The 19,560-nt window shown below is 47.9% G+C and overlaps 2 protein-coding genes across 6 annotated transcripts in view; both read left to right on the top strand.

Moving 5' to 3' along the window:
• Window positions 1–19,560, top strand: part of LOC144892275 (uncharacterized) — a 341,101-nt gene that overhangs the window by 40,369 nt on the left and 281,172 nt on the right. The gene's annotated exons all lie outside the window — the stretch shown is intronic.
• The window catches only part of EMSY (EMSY transcriptional repressor, BRCA2 interacting), a 59,455-nt gene that overhangs the window by 3,674 nt on the left and 36,221 nt on the right, over window positions 1–19,560 (top strand). For all 5 annotated transcript variants that reach the window (XM_068117063.2, XM_078778080.1, XM_068117062.2 and 2 more), the window contains exons 2-4: window positions 14,360–14,459; window positions 15,838–15,912; window positions 16,439–16,614. In XM_068117063.2, the coding sequence (XP_067973164.2) occupies window positions 14,360–14,459; window positions 15,838–15,912; window positions 16,439–16,614 (351 nt within the window). The remainder of the gene's footprint in view (window positions 1–14,359; window positions 14,460–15,837; window positions 15,913–16,438; window positions 16,615–19,560) is intronic.

The raw sequence follows: 19,560 nt of genomic DNA, 5'->3' as shown, positions 1-19,560 counted from the left end.
GCAAGCTCTCGGTGCGTTGTTACCTGCAAGCTCTCGGTGCGTTGTTACATGCAAGCTCTCAGTGCGTTGTTACCTGCGACCTCTCACTGCGTGTTACCTGCAAGCTCTCACTGCGTGTTACCTGCAAGCTCTCGGTGCGTTATTACCTGCAAGCTCTCAGTGCGTTGTTACCTGCAAGCTCTCGGTGCGTTGTTACATGCAAGCTCTCGCTGCGTGTTACCTGCGACCTCTCACTGCGTGTTACCTGCAAGCTCTCGGTGCGTTGTTACCTGCAAGCTCTCGGTGCGTTGTTACATGCAAGCTCTCAGTGCGTTGTTACCTGCGACCTCTCACTGCGTGTTACCTGCAAGCTCTCACTGCGTGTTACCTGCAAGCTCTCGGTGCGTTATTACCTGCAAGCTCTCAGTGCGTTGTTACCTGCAAGCTCTCGGTGCGTTGTTACATGCAAGCTCTCGCTGCGTGTTACCTGCGACCTCTCACTGCGTGTTACCTGCAAGCTCTCGGTGCATTGTTACCTGCAAGCTCTCGGTGCGTTGTTACCTGCAAGCTCTCGGTGCGTTGTTACCTGCAAGCTCTCGGTGCGTTGTTACCTGCAAGCTCTCGGTGCGTTGTTACCTGCAAGCTCTCGGTGCGTGTTACCTGCAAGCTCTCGGTGCGTTGTTACCTGCAAGCTCTCGGTGCGTTGTTACATGCAAGCTCTCACTGCGTGTTACCTGCAATCTCTTGGTGCGTTGTTACCTGCAAGCTCTCGGTGCGTTGTTACATGCAAGCTCTCAGTGCGTTGTTACCTGCGCCCTCTCACTGAGTGTTACCTGCAAGCTCTCACTGCGTGTTACCTGCAAGCTCTCGGTGCGTTGTTACCTGCAAGCTCTCACTGCGTGTTACCTGCGAGCTCTCGGTGCGTTGTTACCTGCAAGCTCTCGGTGCGTTGTTACATGCAAGCTCTCGCTGCGTGTTACCTGCAAGCTCTCGGTGTGTGTTACCTGCAAGCTCTCGGTGCGTTGTTACCTGCAAGCTCTCGGTGCGTTGTTACCTGCAAGCTCTCGGTGCGTTGTTACCTGCAAGCTCTCGGTGCGTTTTTACCTGCAAGCTCTCGGTGCGTTTTTACCTGCAAGCTCTCGGTGCGTTGTTACCTGCAAGCTCTCACTGCATGTTACCTGCAAGCTCTCGGTGCGTTGTTACCTGCGACCTCTCGGTGCGTTGTTACCTGCAAGCTCTCGGTGCGTTGTTACCTGCAAGCTCTCGGTGCGTTGTTACCTGCAAGCTCTCGGTGCGTTGTTACCTGCAAGCTCTCGGTGCGTTGTTACCTGCGACCTCTCGGTGCGTTGTTACCTGCAAGCTCGGTGCGTTGTTACCTGCAAGCTCTCGGTGCGTTGTTACCTGCAAGCTCTCGGTGCGTTGTTACCTGCAAGCTCTCGTTGCGTTGTTACCTGCGAGTTGGTTACCTTTGTACTACCGGCGAGCTCACTGCGTGCTACCTGCGAGTTGGTTACCTTTGTACTACCGGCGAGCTCTCACTGCGTGCTACCTGCGAGTTGGTTACCTTTGTACTACCGGCGAGCTCTCACTGCGTGTTACCTGCGAGTTGGTTACCTTTGAACTACCGACGAGCTCTCACTGCGTGTTACCTGCGAGTTGGTTACCTTTGTACTACCGGCGAGCTCTCACTGCGTTACCTGCGAGTTGGTTACCTTTGAACTACCGGCGAGCTCTCACTGCATGTTACCTGCAAGCTCTCCGTGCGTTGTTACCTGCGACCTCTCGGTGTGTTGTTACCTATAAGCTCTCGGTGCGTTGTTACCTGCAAGCTCTCGGTGCGTTGTTACCTGCAAGCTCTCGGTGCGTTGTTACCTGCAAGCTCTCAGTGCGTTGTTACCTGCAAGCTCTCGTTGCGTTGTTACCTGCGAGTTGGTTACCTTTGTACTACCGGCGAGCTCACTGCGTGCTACCTGCGAGTTGGTTACCTTTGTACTACCGGTGAGCTCTCACTGCGTGCTACCTGCGAGCTCTCACTGCGTGTTACCTGCGAGTTGGTTACCTTTGAACTACCGGCGAGCTCTCACTGCGTGTTACCTGCGAGTTGGCTACCTTTGTACTACCGGCGAGCTCTCACTGCATGCTACCTGCGAGTTGGTTACCTTTGTACTACCGGCGAGCTCTCACTGCGTGTTACCTGCGACCTCTCGGTGCGTTATTACCTGCAAGCTCTCGGTGTGTTGTTACCTGCAAGCTCTCGGTGCGTTGTTACATGCAAGCTCTCGCTTCGTGTTACCTGCGACCTCTCACTGCGTGTTACCTGCAAGCTCTCGGTGCGTTGTTACCTGCAAGCTCTCGGTGCGTTGTTACCTGCAAGCTCTCACTGCGTGTTACCTGCAAGCTCTCGGTGCGTTGTTACCTGCAAGCTCTCGGTGCGTTGTTACCTGCAAGCTCTCGGTGCGTTGTTACCTGCAAGCTCTCGGTGCGTTGTTACCTGCAAGCTCTCGGTGCGTTGTTACCTGCAAGCTCTCGGTGCATTGTTACCTGCAAGCTCTCGGTGCGTTGTTACCTGCAAGCTCTCGGTGCGTTGTTACATGCAAGCTCTCAGTGCGTTGTTACCTGCGACCTCTCACTGCGTGTTACCTGCAAGCTCTCACTGCGTGTTACCTGCAAGCTCTCGGTGCGTTGTTACCTGCAAGCTCTCAGTGCGTTGTTACCTGCAAGCTCTCGGTGCGTTGTTACATGCAAGCTCTCGCTGCGTGTTACCTGCGACCTCTCACTGCGTGTTACCTGCAAGCTCTCGGTGCGTTGTTACCTGCAAGCTCTCGATGCGTTGTTACCTGCAAGCTCTCACTGCGTGTTACCTGCAAGCTCTCGGTGCGTTGTTACCTGCAAGCTCTCGGTGCGTTGTTACCTGCAAGCTCTCGGTGCGTTGTTACCTGCAAGCTCTCGGTGCGTTGTTACCTGCAAGCTCTCACTGCGTGTTACCTGCAAGCTCTCGGTGCGTTGTTACCTGCAAGCTCTCACTGCGTGTTACCTGCAATCTCTTGGTGCATTGTTACCTGCAAGCTCTCGGTGCGTTGTTCCATGCAAGCTCTCAGTGCGTTGTTACCTGCGACCTCTCACTGCGTGTTACCTGCAAGCTCTCACTGCATGTTACCTGCAAGCTCTCGGTGCGTTGTTACCTGCAAGCTCTCACTGCGTGTTACCTGCGAGCTCTCGGTGCGTTTTTACCTGCAAGCTCTCGGTGCGTTTTTACCTGCAAGCTCTCGGTGCGTTTTACCTGCGACCTCTAACTGCGTGTTACCTGCAAGCTCTCGGTGCGTTGTTACCTGCAAGCTCTCTGTGCGTTGTTACCTGCAAGCTCTCTGTGCGTTGTTACCTGCAAGCTCTCGCTGCGTGTTACCTGCGACCTCTCGGTGCGTTGTTACCTGCAAGCGCTCGGTGCGATGTTACCTGCGAGTTGGTTACCTTTGTACTACCGGCGAGCTCTCACTGCGTGCTACCTGCGAGTTGGTTACCTTTGTACTACAGGCGAGCTCTCACTGCGTGCTACCTGCGAGTTGGTTACCTTTGTACTACCGGCGAGCTCTCACTGCGTGTTACCTGCGAGTTGGTTACCTTTGAACTACCGGCGAGCTCTCACTGCGTCTTACCTGCGAGTTGGTTACCTTTGTACTACCGGCGAGCTCTCACTGCGTGTTACCTGTGAGTTGGTTACCTTTGAACTACCGACGAGCTCTCACTGCGTGTTACCTGCGAGTTGGTTACCTTTGTACTACCGGCGAGCTCTCACTGCATGCTACCTGCGAGTTGGTCACCTTTGTACTACCGGCGAGCTCTCACTGTGTGTTACCTGCGAGTTGGTTAACTTTGAACTACCGGCGAGCTCTCACTGCGTGCTACCTGCGAGTTGGTTACCTTTGTACTACCGGCGAGCTCTCACTGCGTGTTACCTGCGACCTCTCGGTGCGTTGTTACCTGCAAGCTCTCGGTGCGTTGTTACCTGCAAGCTCTCGGTGCGTTGTTACCTGCAAGCTCTCGGTGCATTGTTACCTGCAAGCTCTCGGTGCGTTGTTACCTGCAAGCTCTCGGTGCGTTGTTACCTGCAAGCTCTCTGTGCGTTGTTACCTGCAAGCTCTCTGTGCGTTGTTACCTGCGACCTCTCACTGCGTGTTACCTGCAAGCTCTCGGTGCGTTGTTACCTGCAAGCCCTCCCTGCGTGTTACCTGCAAGCTCTCGGTGCGTTGTTACCTGCAAGCTCTCGGTGCGTTGTTACCTGCAAGCTCTCAGTGCGTTGTTACCTGCGACCTCTCACTGCGTGTTACCTGCAAGCTCTCACTGCGTGTTACCTGCAAGCTCTCGGTGCGTTATTACCTGCAAGCTCTCGGTGTGTTGTTACCTGCAAGCTCTCGCTGCGTGTTACCTGCAAGCTCTCGGTGCGTTGTTACCTGCAAGCTCTCGGTGCGTTGTTACCTGCAAGCTCTCACTGTGTGTTACCTGCAAGCTCTCGGTGCGTTGTTACCTGCAAGCTCTCGGTGCGTTGTTACATGCAAGCTCTCAGTGCGTTGTTACCTGCGACCTCTCACTGTGTGTTACCTGCAAGCTCTCGGTGCGTTATTACCTGCAAGCTCTCAGTGCGTTGTTACCTGCAAGCTCTCGGTGCGTTGTTACATGCAAGCTCTCGCTGCGTGTTACCTGCGACCTCTCACTGCATGTTACCTGCAAGCTCTCGGTGCGTTGTTACCTGCAAGCTCTTGGTGCGTTGTTACCTGCAAGCTCTCACTGCGTGTTACCTGCAAGCTCTCGGTGCGTTGTTACCTGCAAGCTCTCGGTGCGTTGTTACCTGCAAGCTCTCGGTGCGTTGTTACCTGCAAGCTCTCGGTGCGTTGTTACCTGCAAGCTCTCGGTGCGTGTTACCTGCAAGCTCTCGGTGCGTGTTACCTGCAAGCTCTCGGTGCGTTGTTACATGCAAGCTCTCGGTGCGTTGTTACATGCAAGCTCTCACTGCATGTTACCTGCAATCTCTTGGTGCGTTGTTACCTGCAAGCTCTTGGTGCGTTGTTACCTGCAAGCTCTCACTGCGTGTTACCTGCAAGCTCTCGGTGCGTTGTTACCTGCAAGCTCTCGGTGCGTTGTTACCTGCAAGCTCTCGGTGCGTTGTTACCTGCAAGCTCTCGGTGCGTTGTTACCTGCAAGCTCTCGGTGCGTTGTTACCTGCAAGCTCTCGGTGCGTGTTACCTGCAAGCTCTCGGTGCGTGTTACCTGCAAGCTCTCGGTGCGTTGTTACATGCAAGCTCTCACTGCATGTTACCTGCAATCTCTTGGTGCGTTGTTACCTGCAAGCTCTCGGTGCGTTTTTACCTGCAAGCTCTCGGTGCGTTTTTACCTGTAAGCTCTCGGTGCGTTGTTACCTGCAAGCTCTCGGTGCGTTGTTACCTGCAAGCTCTCGGTGCGTTGTTACCTGTAAGCTCTCGCTGCGTGTTACCTGCGACCTCTCACTGCGTGTTACCTGCAAGCTCTCGGTGCGTTGTTACCTGCAAGCTCTCGGTGCGTTGTTACCTGCAAGCTCTCGGTGCGTTGTTACCTGTAAGCTCTCGCTGCGTGTTACCTGCGACCTCTCACTGCGTGTTACCTGCAAGCTCTCACTGCGTGTTACCTGCAAGCTCTCGGTGCGTTGTTACCTGCAAGCTCTCAGTGCGTTGTTACCTGCAAGCTCTCGGTGCGTTGTTACATGCAAGCTCTCGCTGCGTGTTACCTGCGACCTCTCACTGCGTGTTACCTGCAAGCTCTCGGTGCGTTGTTACCTGCAAGCTCTCGATGCGTTGTTACCTGCAAGCTCTCACTGCGTGTTACCTGCAAGCTCTCGGTGCGTTGTTACCTGCAAGCTCTCGGTGCGTTGTTACCTGCAAGCTCTCGGTGCGTTGTTACCTGCAAGCTCTCGGTGCGTTGTTACCTGCAAGCTCTCACTGCGTGTTACCTGCAACCTCTCGGTGCGTTGTTACCTGCAAGCGCTCGGTGCGATGTTACCTGCGAGTTGGTTACCTTTGTACTACCGGCGAGCTCTCACTGCGTGCTACCTGCGAGTTGGTTACCTTTGTACTACCGGCGAGCTCTCACTGCGTGTTACCTGCGAGTTGGTTACCTTTGAACTACCGGCGAGCTCTCACTGCGTCTTACCTGCGAGTTGGTTACCTTTGTACTACCGGCGAGCTCTCACTGCGTGTTACCTGTGAGTTGGTTACCTTTGAACTACCGACGAGCTCTCACTGCGTGTTACCTGCGAGTTGGTTACCTTTGTACTACCGGCGAGCTCTCACTGCATGCTACCTGCGAGTTGGTCACCTTTGTACTACCGGCGAGCTCTCACTGTGTGTTACCTGCGAGTTGGTTAACTTTGAACTACCGGCGAGCTCTCACTGCGTGCTACCTGCGAGTTGGTTACCTTTGTACTACCGGCGAGCTCTCACTGCGTGTTACCTGCGACCTCTCGGTGCGTTGTTACCTGCAAGCTCTCGGTGCGTTGTTACCTGCAAGCTCTCGGTGCGTTGTTACCTGCAAGCTCTCGGTGCATTGTTACCTGCAAGCTCTCGGTGCGTTGTAACCTGCAAGCTCTCGGTGCGTTGTTACCTGCAAGCTCTCTGTGCGTTGTTACCTGCAAGCTCTCTGTGCGTTGTTACCTGCGACCTCTCACTGCGTGTTACCTGCAAGCTCTCGGTGCGTTGTTACCTGCAAGCCCTCCCTGCGTGTTACCTGCAAGCTCTCGGTGCGTTGTTACCTGCAAGCTCTCGGTGCGTTGTTACCTGCAAGCTCTCAGTGCGTTGTTACCTGCGACCTCTCACTGCGTGTTACCTGCAAGCTCTCACTGCGTGTTACCTGCAAGCTCTCGGTGCGTTATTACCTGCAAGCTCTCGGTGTGTTGTTACCTGCAAGCTCTCGCTGCGTGTTACCTGCAAGCTCTCGGTGCGTTGTTACCTGCAAGCTCTCGGTGCGTTGTTACCTGCAAGCTCTCACTGCGTGTTACCTGCAAGCTCTCGGTGCGTTGTTACCTGCAAGCTCTCGGTGCGTTGTTACCTGCAAGCTCTCAGTGCGTTGTTACCTGCAAGCTCTCGGTGCATTGTTACCTGCAAGCTCTCACTGTGTGTTACCTGCAAGCTCTCGGTGCGTTGTTACCTGCAAGCTCTCGGTGCGTTGTTACATGCAAGCTCTCAGTGCGTTGTTACCTGCGACCTCTCACTGTGTGTTACCTGCAAGCTCTCGGTGCGTTATTACCTGCAAGCTCTCAGTGCGTTGTTACCTGCAAGCTCTCGGTGCGTTGTTACATGCAAGCTCTCGCTGCGTGTTACCTGCGACCTCTCACTGCATGTTACCTGCAAGCTCTCGGTGCGTTGTTACCTGCAAGCTCTTGGTGCGTTGTTACCTGCAAGCTCTCGGTGCGTTGTTACCTGCAAGTTCTCACTGCGTGTTACCTGCAAGCTCTCGGTGCGTTGTTACCTGCAAGCTCTCGGTGCGTTGTTACCTGCAAGCTCTCGGTGCGTTGTTACCTGCAAGCTCTCGGTGCGTTGTTACCTGCAAGCTCTCGGTGCGTTGTTACCTGCAAGCTCTCGGTGCGTGTTACCTGCAAGCTCTCGGTGCGTGTTACCTGCAAGCTCTCGGTGCGTTGTTACATGCAAGCTCTCACTGCATGTTACCTGCAATCTCTTGGTGCGTTGTTACCTGCAAGCTCTCGGTGCGTTGTTTCATGCAAGCTCTCAGTGCGTTGTTACCTGCGACCTCTCACTGCGTGTTACCTGCAAGCTCTCACTGCGTGTTACCTGCAAGCTCTCGGTGCGTTGTTACCTGCAAGCTCTCACTGCGTGTTACCTGCGAGCTCTCGGTGCGTTGTTACCTGCAAGCTCTCGGTGCGTTGTTACCTGCAAGCTCTCGGTGCGTTTTTACCTGCAAGCTCTCGGTGCGTTTTTACCTGTAAGCTCTCGGTGCGTTGTTACCTGCAAGCTCTCGGTGCGTTGTTACCTGCAAGCTCTCGGTGCGTTGTTACCTGTAAGCTCTCGCTGCGTGTTACCTGCGACCTCTCACTGCGTGTTACCTGCAAGCTCTCGGTGCGTTGTTACCTGCAAGCTCTCGGTGCGTTGTTACCTGCAAGCTCTCGGTGCGTTTTTACCTGCGCGCTCTCGGTGCGTTGTTTCCTGCAAGCTCTCGGTGCGTTGTTACCTGCAAGCTCTCGGTGCGTGTTACCTGCAAGCTCTCGGTGCGTTGTTACCTGCAAGCTCTCGGTGCGTTGTTACCTGCAAGCTCTCGGTGCGTTGTTACCTGCAAGCTCTCGGTGCGTTGTTACCTGCAAGCTCTCACTGCGTGTTACCTGCGACCTCTTTTTGCGTGTTACCTGCGACCTCTTTGCGTGTTACCTGCGACCTCTCTTTGCGTGTTACCTGCGACCTCTCTTTGCGTGTTACCTGCGACCTCTCTTTGCGTGTTACCTGCGACCTCTCTTTGCGTGTTACCTGCGACCTCTCTTTGCGTGTTACCTGCGACCTCTCTTTGCGTGTTACCTGCGACCTCTCTTTGCGTGTTACCTGCGACCTCTCTTTGCGTGTTACCTGCGACCTCTCTTTGCGTGTTACCTGCGACCTCTCTTTGCGTGTTACCTGCGACCTCTCTTTGCGTGTTACCTGCGACCTCTCTTTGCGTGTTACCTGCGACCTCTCTTTGCGTGTTACCTGCGACCTCTCTTTGCGTGTTACCTGCGACCTCTCTTTGCGTGTTACCTGCGACCTCTCTTTGCGTGTTACCTGCGACCTCTCTTTGCGTGTTACCTGCGACCTCTCTTTGCGTGTTACCTGCGACCTCTCTTTGCGTGTTACCTGCGACCTCTCTTTGCGTGTTACCTGCGACCTCTCTTTGCATGTTACCTGCTAGCTCTCGATGCGTTGTTACCTACGAGCTCTCACTGGGTGCTACCTGCGAGTTTATTACCTGTGAACTCCCGATACATGTTATCTGCGAGTTTGTTACCTGCGAGGTCTCACTCGATGTTACCTGCGATGTCTCACTCGATGTTACCTGCGAGGTCTCACTAGATGTTACCTGCGAGGTCTCACTCGATGTTACCTGCGAGGTCTCACTCGATGTTACCTGCGAGGTCTAACTCGATGTTACCTGTGAGGTCTCACTCGATGTTACCTGCGAGTTGGTTACCTGCGAGCTCTTCCTGTGTGTATGCGTCATTCATTTTGATATTTTTCATATTTTAACTCTTCATATGATTTTGTATGTTTAGTATAAATACGTGTCATGTCACGGAGCCTAAATTTTAACGGGAATGATTTATTGGTTGGACTCGTTACCTGTGGAAATAGCCCTGGTTGTTGAGCATTTCCATGACAACGCATCTTCTCCCCTCGTAATTTTGTAATTTTGTAATTCTGTGGGGTCGTCAGGGAAAACCTTCTCGCTTAAGTCTTTCACGAACCAACTACCCGCCCCTGGCGGGTTAAATGTAAATTATTGGCGGGGCGGGGCGTGTTATTAAATGTGAATTTAATAACATACCTGAACTGCAGAACACAAATCGCCTTTTTGGAACTTTCAGAACCCTTTAGTTTAGTAGTACTTGGACAAAATGTAACGGCATCTTGACTCGTCTCGACCAATCAAATTTGCCGCTCGTAGACCCTGCCCATGTCCTCGTTTGTCGAGACAACGCAGGGTAATATTGGATACACTTATTGTTATTGTTAATTAGATACACTTGTAGTTAGATAATTATTTATTAGATATACTTATTGTTATTGTTAATTAGATACACTTATAATTAGAAAATTATTTATTAGATACACTTATTGTTATTTAGATACACTTATAATTAGATAATTATTTATTAGATACACTTATTGTTATTGTTAGATACACTTGCAGTTAGATAATTATTTATTAGATACACTTATTGTTATTTAGATACACTTATAATGAGATAATTATTTATTAGATACACTTATTGTTATTTAGATACACTGATAATTAGATAATTATTTATTAGATACACTTATTGTTATTGTTAGATACACTTGCAGTTAGATAATTATTTATTAGATACACTTATTGTTATTTAGATACACTTATAATGAGATAATTATTTATTAGATACACTTATTGTTATTGTTAATTAGATACACTTGTAGTTAGATAATTATTTATTAGATACACTTCTTGTTATTGTTAGATACACTTGTAGTTGTATAATTATTTATTTTATACACTTATTGTTATTTAGATACACTTGTTGTTAGATAATTATTTATTAGATACACTTATTGTTATTGTTAATTCGATACACTTATTGTTATTGTTAATTAGATACACTTATAATTAGGTAATTATTTATTAGATACACTTATTGTTGTTGTTAATTAGATACACTTATAGTTAGATAATTATTTATTAGATACACTTATTATTATTGTTAATTCGATACACTTATAGTTTGATAATTATTTATTAGATTCACTTGTTGTTATTGTTAATTAGATACACTTACAGTTAGATAATTATTTATTAGATACACTTATTATTATTGTTAATTAGATATACTTATAGTTAGATAATTATTTATTTGATACACATTATTATTGTTAATTACATACACTTGTAGTTAGATAATTATTTATTAGTTACACTGAGTTATTGTTAATTAGATACACTTGTAGTTAGATAATTATTTATTAGATACACTTATTCTTATTTTTAATTAGATACACTTATAGTTAGATAATTATTTATTAGATACACTTATTATTATTGTTAATTACATACACTTATAGTTATTCTTAATTAGATACTCTTATAGTTAGATAATTATTTATTAGATACACTTATTATTATTGTTAATTAGATACACTTATAATTAGATAATTATTTATTAGATACACTTATTATTATTGTTAATTAGACACACTTATAATTAGATAATTATTTATTAGATACACTTATTATTATTGTTAATTAGACACACTTATAAGTTGATAATTATTTATTAGATACACTTATTATTATTGTTAATTAGACACACTTATAATTCGATAATTATTTCTTAGATACACTTATTATTATTGTTAATTAGACACACTTATAATTCGATAATTATTTATTTGATACTTATTATTATTGTTAATTATATACACTTATAGTTAGATAATTATTTATTAGATATACTTATTATTATTGGTAATTAGATACACTTATAAGTTGATAATTATTTATTAGATACACTTATTCTTATTGTTAATTAGACACACTTATAATTAGATAATTATTTATTAGATACACTTATTATTATTGTTAATTAGATACACTTATAATTAGATAATTATTTTTTAGATACACTTTTTAAGGCAGAAGCTTTTGGTTTGCAGGTCTGACGAGGGAGAGCATTTAATGATGCACAGCCTGTCTAGGGTATCTAGATCACAGTAGATCTGAGCACCAGTCTGGACTCACTCACTCACTCACTCACACAGCACCATTGCAATAGCTTTTCTTGTTCCTTCGGAACATGCGAGGTTGATGAGTCGCCCAATCAATTCCCACATCCATACATTGTCGTGACAAATACCTCGATAATGGTTCATGGAAAATGACAGTTTACCTGTCTAATCATAATTATTAATTAATTTATCTGTGAACGTCCTCTTCAGACCTTGAACAAAAACACAATCTGGTCAAACACTTGGAATATGACTTTCAATCCTGACAAAAGCCACACTCTCGCTATCTCTCTCCGAAAGGATCGTCTGGCAAGCCTCCCATCTACTGTCTTAACGAACCTCTTGAGGAAGTTCATGAACTCAAACTCCTGGGTCTCACTCTCAACCGTTGACCTTTCTTGGGCAAAACACATTTTAAAGTTAGCCTGCAAAGCCAACCACCGACTGGACATCCACTGTCGTACATACTCCTTCCTTGGTGCACCTGAACTCGTATCCAACAACACGGCGTACATCCGTAGCTTGATGGAGTACTGCTCTCCCCTGTGGGCTTGCTCCGCTGCATCACATTTTGCTCAGATTGATGGAGTACTGCTCTCCCCTGTGGGTTGTCTCCCCTGCATCACATCTTGCTCAGCTTGATGGAGTACTGCTCTCCCTTGTGGGTTGTCTCCCCTGCATCACATCTTGCTCAGCTTGATGGAGTACTGCTCTCCCCTGTGGGTTGTCTCCACTGTATCGCATCTTGCTCAGCTTGATGGAGTACTGCTCTCCCTTGTGGGTTGTCTCCCCTGCATCACAATCATCTTGCTCAGTTTGATGGAGTACTGCTCTCCCTTGTGGGTTGTCTCCCCTGCATCACATTTTGCTCAGATTGATGGAGTACTGCTCTCCCCTGTGGGTTGTCTCCACTGTATCGCATCTTGCTCAGCTTGATGGAGTACTGCTCTCCCTTGTGGGTTGTCTCCCCTGCATCACATCTTGCTCAGCTTGATGGAGTACTGCTCTCCCTTGTGGGTTGTCTCCCCTGCATCACATCTTGCTCAGCTTGATGGAGTACTGCTCTCCCCTGTGGGCTTGCTCTGCTGCATCACATCTTGCTCAGCTTGATGGAGTACTGCTCTCCCTTGTGGGTTGTCTCCCCTGCATCACATTTTGCTCAGCTTGATGGAGTACTGCTCTCCCCTGTGGGTTGTCTCCCCTGCATCACATTTTGCTCAGCTTGATGGAGTACTGCTCTCCCTTGTGGGTTGTCTCCCCTGCATCACATCTTGCTCAGCTTGATGGAGTACTGCTCTCCCCTGTGGGCTTGCTCTGCTGCATCACATCTTGCTCAGCTTGATGGAGTACTGCTCTCCCCTGTGGGTTGTCTCCCCTGCATCACATCTTGCTCAGCTTGATGGAGTACTGCTCTCCCCTGTGGGTTGTCTCCCCTGCATCACATTTTGCTCAGCTTGACGCCATGGAAATCAAGGCCTTCAAGCTCGTTGGAATCTTCCGAGCTGAAGTTGACTCTATGGGCCAATCACTTCGCCATCGCAGACAGGTCGGTGGTCTCTCTGTCTTCTACCGCCTCCTTTCTGGTCTTGCACCCTCTGGCCCTTCCATGCTTTGTCCCCCCCAGGTTTCTTCAGGGCTCACGGGATAGACCATCAACCACTTCTGAAACTACCTTAAACCAGGATCACTGCTCAGCTCCGCTCATTTGTTCCTCCTTTTTCCTGCCCGTGAAATCAACTTCCACATCCTCTTCAATCTCGCTTTTCCCTCCAGGTCCAACTTACCTTTTATTTTGTCCTTCAACTCTACAGTTGGTGTCCCCCCCTCTCTTTCTACCGTTCACACAGGCGGTGTGAGAAAACACACACTTCACAGCGGGTGTGGATAATTTTGATATGATCCATATTTTAGGCATAAAATCAACATCGAGTTGAATTAGATGTTGGAAAATGTGCCTAAGTGCAATACTTTGTTGAAATGTTCTTCATGCGCCTAGGGGCACAATATCAAAGCAGGCTTTCTGGTGGCATCTTACTATAATTCACCAAATGTCCGTCCGTCCGTTCGAAGGTACCGCAAAAACGGCTCAGCCGATTGCAAGGATATTTTGGGTGGGTATTCCTGGGACCCCTGGGAGTAAAATAGGCTATATTGTTTTTCCAATTTTCCAGTTTTTCCAAACACGATGGAATAATATTTACCGATATGAACAGTGATGTGGCTTTTGTTGAAACTCTACAAATACTGTTTATTCTACGTACCAGGAGAGAGTAGATCGACTGCTGACGAACTCTTCCTATATAAACGTGCGGCTCCGAAGTAACATGGCAGCGTGTGCAAAGCGACTGAGAAACAGGTGTAGTGGCTGCTTCCGTGTTACAGATTCGGCGCGCACTCTTCACACATAAACGTGCGACTGAGAAAGACGTGTAGCGGCCGCTTCCGTTTTGCAGAATTCAATATTTTTTCAAAATGGGCGCCATGTACCATTTAGATTTTGATGATTTGCGTGTCATATGATTCAACGGATGTTTATATGAATCGTTTAAAATAAAATAAAAGCCTGAAATTTCTGATATTTTGCCTTTTCATTTGGGCCTCCCAATTTGAGCCCCACCCATAGGGCGGGTACCGTTGCTAGTTATGTTAACGTTGGGTCCGAGTCTGAACTCACTGACACACACGCACACACGACATATATATACACACAGAGCTAATCATGAAAGTGTATAGATCACTTTGCTCCGCCCCTTAACATATCGCTGAAGTCAATCGAAGATGGGTGTTACTGAAACTTGTAAAATCAATTTGGTTTCTTCATGTACGGATGGGACTGTATCATCAAAACTTCATCAGGCAGGAACATGTACAATGGAAAGAGAGACACCTGCGTGTTCCTGCAGAGATGGAGGCGTACGCTGCCGTGGTGAGCGCTCTCCGTGCCCAGGGAGATCTGAGCAAGGACAAGAAGGATCTCTTGGGGGAACTCGGCAAGATATTCAGGTGAGCTGCGCATGAAGTGTGTGTGTGTGTGTGTGTGTGTGTGTGTGTGTGTGTGTGTGTGTGTGTGTGTGTGTGTGTGTGTGTGTGTGTGTGTGTGTGTGTGTGTGTGTGTGTGTGTGTGTGTGTGTGTGTGTGTGTGTGTGTGTGTGTTCCCTTAAAAGGAACTTTGACACATGAGGATCCCATTAGGCCCATCAAAGCCTGCAGTTTTATTACCAACCAATGGTTGTTTGTCCATGCTCGATCCTATTCAAGTGCTGAGGCCTGAGCATTAACCAAGGATGTAGCATGTACCATTTTTAATTGTTTGGTATGACTCGGCCGATGTTCCAACCACCGACCTCCCCGACTCGGAGCGGACGCTCGATCCATTAAAGCACCGAGTGTGGTTAAATTGTTGTTGTAGTTCTGTCGTCCTATCACAGCCATTGCATTCCTTCACCCATCCTTGACGGATATATCAGCTAGTTCTAAATTTTCATAATTAGTGCCGGCGATTGGATAGTATAGGATTTGATTGAATGGGAGAACAACAACAGCAATTTCTCACGGAATTGCACCGGATCTGAATTGCACCGGACCATACTCTGATTACAAAATGTCGGTGCTGCCGAACCAGTTTCTTGGCAAGGGTTTTATTGGGTGGTTTGCCATTGCCTTCCCAGCAATAGTTAGGGCAGGAATTTTTTTATTTCTTCATGGTGCTGGTGATAGAACCCTGGTGTTGGGCTAGCGGCTAGGGTGCCGGCTTAGGATCCTAGGATCCTGGGTTCGAATCCCAGTCGATCGCTGAATTAACGCCAGGGGGGTTGACTCAGTCTGTCATCCTTCCGAGGTCGGCTAATTGAGTACCAGTTCACTGGTAATTCCCTGTTTGTCGTTAAAGGCGGCAAAAAGGGTTGGCGTCAGGAAGGGCATCCGGCCGTAAAACATTGCTTCAAAAAGGGGACCGAAAAACAACAACAACCACGGTTCCCGAAAAAGGCCAACCCCCGCTTTGCGGGGAAAAATGGCCTCTAAAGGTGGTTATATATTTTATTTATATGGTGCTGGTGATAGCTTGCTTACTCTACAGGAAGGGCACCATGGGATCTTTAACGTCCACCAACTAATGCTGGCAGACAGGACGCCCGTTTATCGTCTATCCGAGGGACGGCACACACTGAATCGCCCTGCCCGTGAAACACCGGGATGACAGTTTATTGCTCGGTCAGGATTCAAACCCAGGCTCCACAGCTCAGAGGCGAGTGTGCATACCTCTAGGTAGGCCATCATGCAAGCCTTTTTGGCTGGACTTAGACATATAAAGTCGGTGAAACCTGTAAGTGAACGTGATTTGGGTTGTTGTTTTTTCTTCTTCTTCTCTTGTTTTTGGCAGCATCAGCACGGATCGTCACCGTGCGGAAGTGCGACGTGCGGTTAACGATGAACGCCTCTCGACCATATCCCATCAGTAAGTGGATCGTTTATTTGTAGTGCCACAGCGCTCTAGATCAGAGTTGGGATCGCTGGGCTCTTGTGAAAGGCGCGCTCATTGGTAGAAATCTTGAGTCACTTGAAGAAGGTTGATTGCCGCCATCTTATCCGATTTGTTTTTCTTCGCCATGGTTTGGCTCTACCGGTGTTATTAAATATTCAAGACGTTTAGAATGACAAGCCCAGCTAGTACTTCATCGTGCATAGTCATCATTAGGGACCATTTGGTTTGGTTAACCCACAACATGCTGTGATTTTGACATTCCACCGTGTTTTGGACAAGTGGTACCTTGTGTGTCACGTGATTAAAGCTTTGTCCTCGATGTTATTCGCAATCGTTTAATATCACTTTATCAGCTGTTATTGGATTAACATTCCGAAACTTTCCACCTGCCACGATTCCATTTTCTACCGCACCTTCCTCTTCTCACCCCCTTTTCTTTTTCCAGCACTTGCATTGTGCGGAGATGTGGTGGAGTACTTGTGTGTTTCCTTTTTTCTAGTATGTCGGGACCCAACAACGCGACCGAGTGGGCGATTGAGGGTCGACGTCTCGTGCCTTTGCTTCCACGCTTGCTTCCTCAGACGATATACAGTGGCCTGGCTGATTCTGCGGCCTGTTCAGCGGCTGCATTCAATGCCAGGCTTCCACCACCTGGTGATGGTGAAAACAAGGAAGGTGGGAATCTTTATGTATGTATTTGGGTTGTCGAAGCTCATGGCAGAGTGGAGTAACAGAGAGGAATCGGCTGGATAAGAACATGTGGATACATGAAGAAGAGAGGTGCTAATGAATGGGGAGACCATTGGGTCGCAGTGGGTGGTCGACTCTAGGATCTGGAAGGAAGAGTGGGAAGACTGTTGCGCTTGTGCAAAGAAGGGGGGCATCACGACATGGAGGTGAGTGTTCCTGCTCTACTTGGGGACGGTAACGAGGTTTTCTGGAATGATGCGTTGTGACCTGTGGTGGGGGCATAGGTCGGATGGTGAGATAGGACGGCAGGAATCTATTTTCTGTGAACATAAAGCAGAGCCCAGCGTTCTGTCACAAAATGCCATTGACATGATGGGCCTTAGGCTCCAGTGTCAAGGAAGAGGAAAATGGGAAGCGACAGCACCAGTCCACAGCGAGATCCTTATTCCATTAAATTTCGGATAAAGGCATTTGTACACGAGATACGCTCAGGATGTCTGACCAAAGACTCGGTCCTTTGGACATCTTGAACCCAGGGGCCTTGGTGAGGACCAAGTTCCAGAGACTCCATCTCTCCCAGTGGTTGACCACAGGGATAAACTGGAGGATTGGCCTACCAGTCCTTCCAGAGGGATAAAGTGATAGTGACAGTTTTACCTGCATTAAAAGTGCTGCTCCATGTGGATGACCAGATGTCCATTTTGGATGCAAACAACGTTTGATTCTCCATTGATAAAGAGATGTCAACGATGTAGACGAAGAACAGCATTGTTCATTTATAGCTAACTTGAGGGACCTTGTCCTCGCTAACTGTGACTCAGAGCAAGGCCATTTTTTTCTTTTCCTGCAAGGACGAATTTGTTTGATTTTGATGAAGATCCGAGAATGTTTTCATTGTTTAAAGTGAATCTTCTCAATTGAGAGATGGGGCCAAAAAGGATATATTGTACGATATTTCGAAACGTTGTGGACGGCTTATGACAAAACTAGGTGAATAAGTTAGGTCAGTGGTAAGAACAAGCCGATTAGATTTTGGTTCAGGTCCGGATCCCGATCTGACCCATCAGTGGGATACAAAACGTAAACTGTTCAGACTGGTGGAGGTATGCGCTCTAACGAGTGCTATTCTAATTTATTCATCTTTTTAAAAACTATTTAAAGAGAAAATTAATTATTTAGAGAGCAAGAACAAGCCAATTCGATTGTAAATTAAATTAAACGTTTGCTCAGTTTGGAAATGTCAACCTTACAATGGTGGCCATGGCATGGAATGTGACCGGGCCCTAGTCTTACACTTTCCTCCCTTTCTTGTTTGGAGTATCTAGCGTCATGGATAAGCTACGGCACAGAGTGAAAATAACAGTAGAAAGACAGCCGCGACGCGATTTGTTAATGGTGTTGTGTTATGTTAGCTCTTACACGAGCCTCGATTCTGAATACAATAAATAAATAAATAAATAACTAATAAATAAATAAATACATAATGTGTGAATTCAAAATGGGTAATCAATTGATGGAAGACAATTGCAATATAACAAAGTACTGTGGAAATCTTCTGGACTATTGACTTCCCTCTTCGATCCAGATCGTTCCTATGAGGACCCAAAAGCATCCCCGGATTGCTTGATCGTCGTTCATGTGCAAACTATATCTTTATCTATATCTCTCCATTCTCAAGACCGAACTCTCTTATCTGTCTCCCTCTTCCAAATCCTGGTGGCGTCTGGTCAAATCTGTTTCTGGTGTTTGTTCCCCCTCCATCCCTTCCCTCACCTCAAACGGCTACACGGCTGACTCCGCACGTGAAAAAGCTGAATGCCTCAATTCTGTGTTTGCCTCTAAATCTTGTGTCCCAAACCCATCCCTCTCTGTACCCACCGTACCCAGTCGTACCCAGCTGCTCCTGGACTCTGTGTCCTTTCCTCCTGACAAGGTGGAAAAGTTTCTGTCAACCCTCGACTCTGATTCTGCAACTGGTCCTGACGGTATCAGCCCACGGGTCCTAAAATCATGTTCTTCCGCTCTTTCACTCCCTCTCTCTGTTCTCTTCACCCTCTCTTTTGCTCAAGGTCATCTGCCATCTGCTTGGAAATCAGCCAACATCACCGCTTTGCACAAAAAGGTGCAAAAACAGATCCTAGCAACGACAGACCAATCAGCCTTCTCCCAACTATCAGCAAAGTCATGGAATCCATCATTGCTTCAGATATGAAATCTTTCCTCTTCTCCAATGGCTTGATCTCTGACCATCAATTTGGTTTCAGACCTGGTCACTCTACTCTGGACATGCTGCTTCTGCTTTCTCAACAATGGATGGAGGTCCTCGATGCCAAACAGGAAATTAGAGCTCTCTCCCTTGACATATCACATGCCTTCGATATGGTCTGGCACCCCGCTCTGCTCACTAAACTCTCCTCCTTTGGTATCCATGGAAATCTCCACGCATGGCTGGCGAACTTCCTCTCTAGTCGTAGTCAACGTGCGGCCCTGAATGGGTTTCTCTCATCTCCTCTTCCCGTTCAGGCTGGAGTTCCCCAAGGCAGTGTCCTGGGCCCTGTGCTTTTTCTGGTCTTCATCAATGATCTCTCTGACTCTCTTGAAAATCCTCTCTATCTCTTTGCTGACGACTCTACTCTCTGTCGCTCCATTCCTCATCCCTCAGATCGGCAGTCTGCAGCCTCCTCACTCTCTGCAGACCTGGACAAAATCACAGACTGGGCAAACAAGTGGAACATGTCCTTCAATCCTGATAAATCTCGCACTCTTACGATGTCTCTCCGAAAAGACTGCCTGGACAACCTTCCCATCCACTTTCTGAATAATCCTCTCTATCTCTTTGCTGACGACTCTACTCTCTGTCGCTCCATTCCTCATCCCTCAGATCGGCAGTCTGCAGCCTCCTCACTCTCTGCAGACCTGGTCAAAATCACA

This window comes from Myxine glutinosa, chromosome 5, assembly GCF_964187855.1.
Source record: "Myxine glutinosa chromosome 5, kmMyxGlut1.1, whole genome shotgun sequence".
NCBI lineage: Eukaryota > Metazoa > Chordata > Myxini > Myxiniformes > Myxinidae > Myxine > Myxine glutinosa.
The sequence above is the reverse complement of the archived record's forward strand: the minus strand, read 5'-3'. Positions and strand labels throughout refer to the sequence as shown.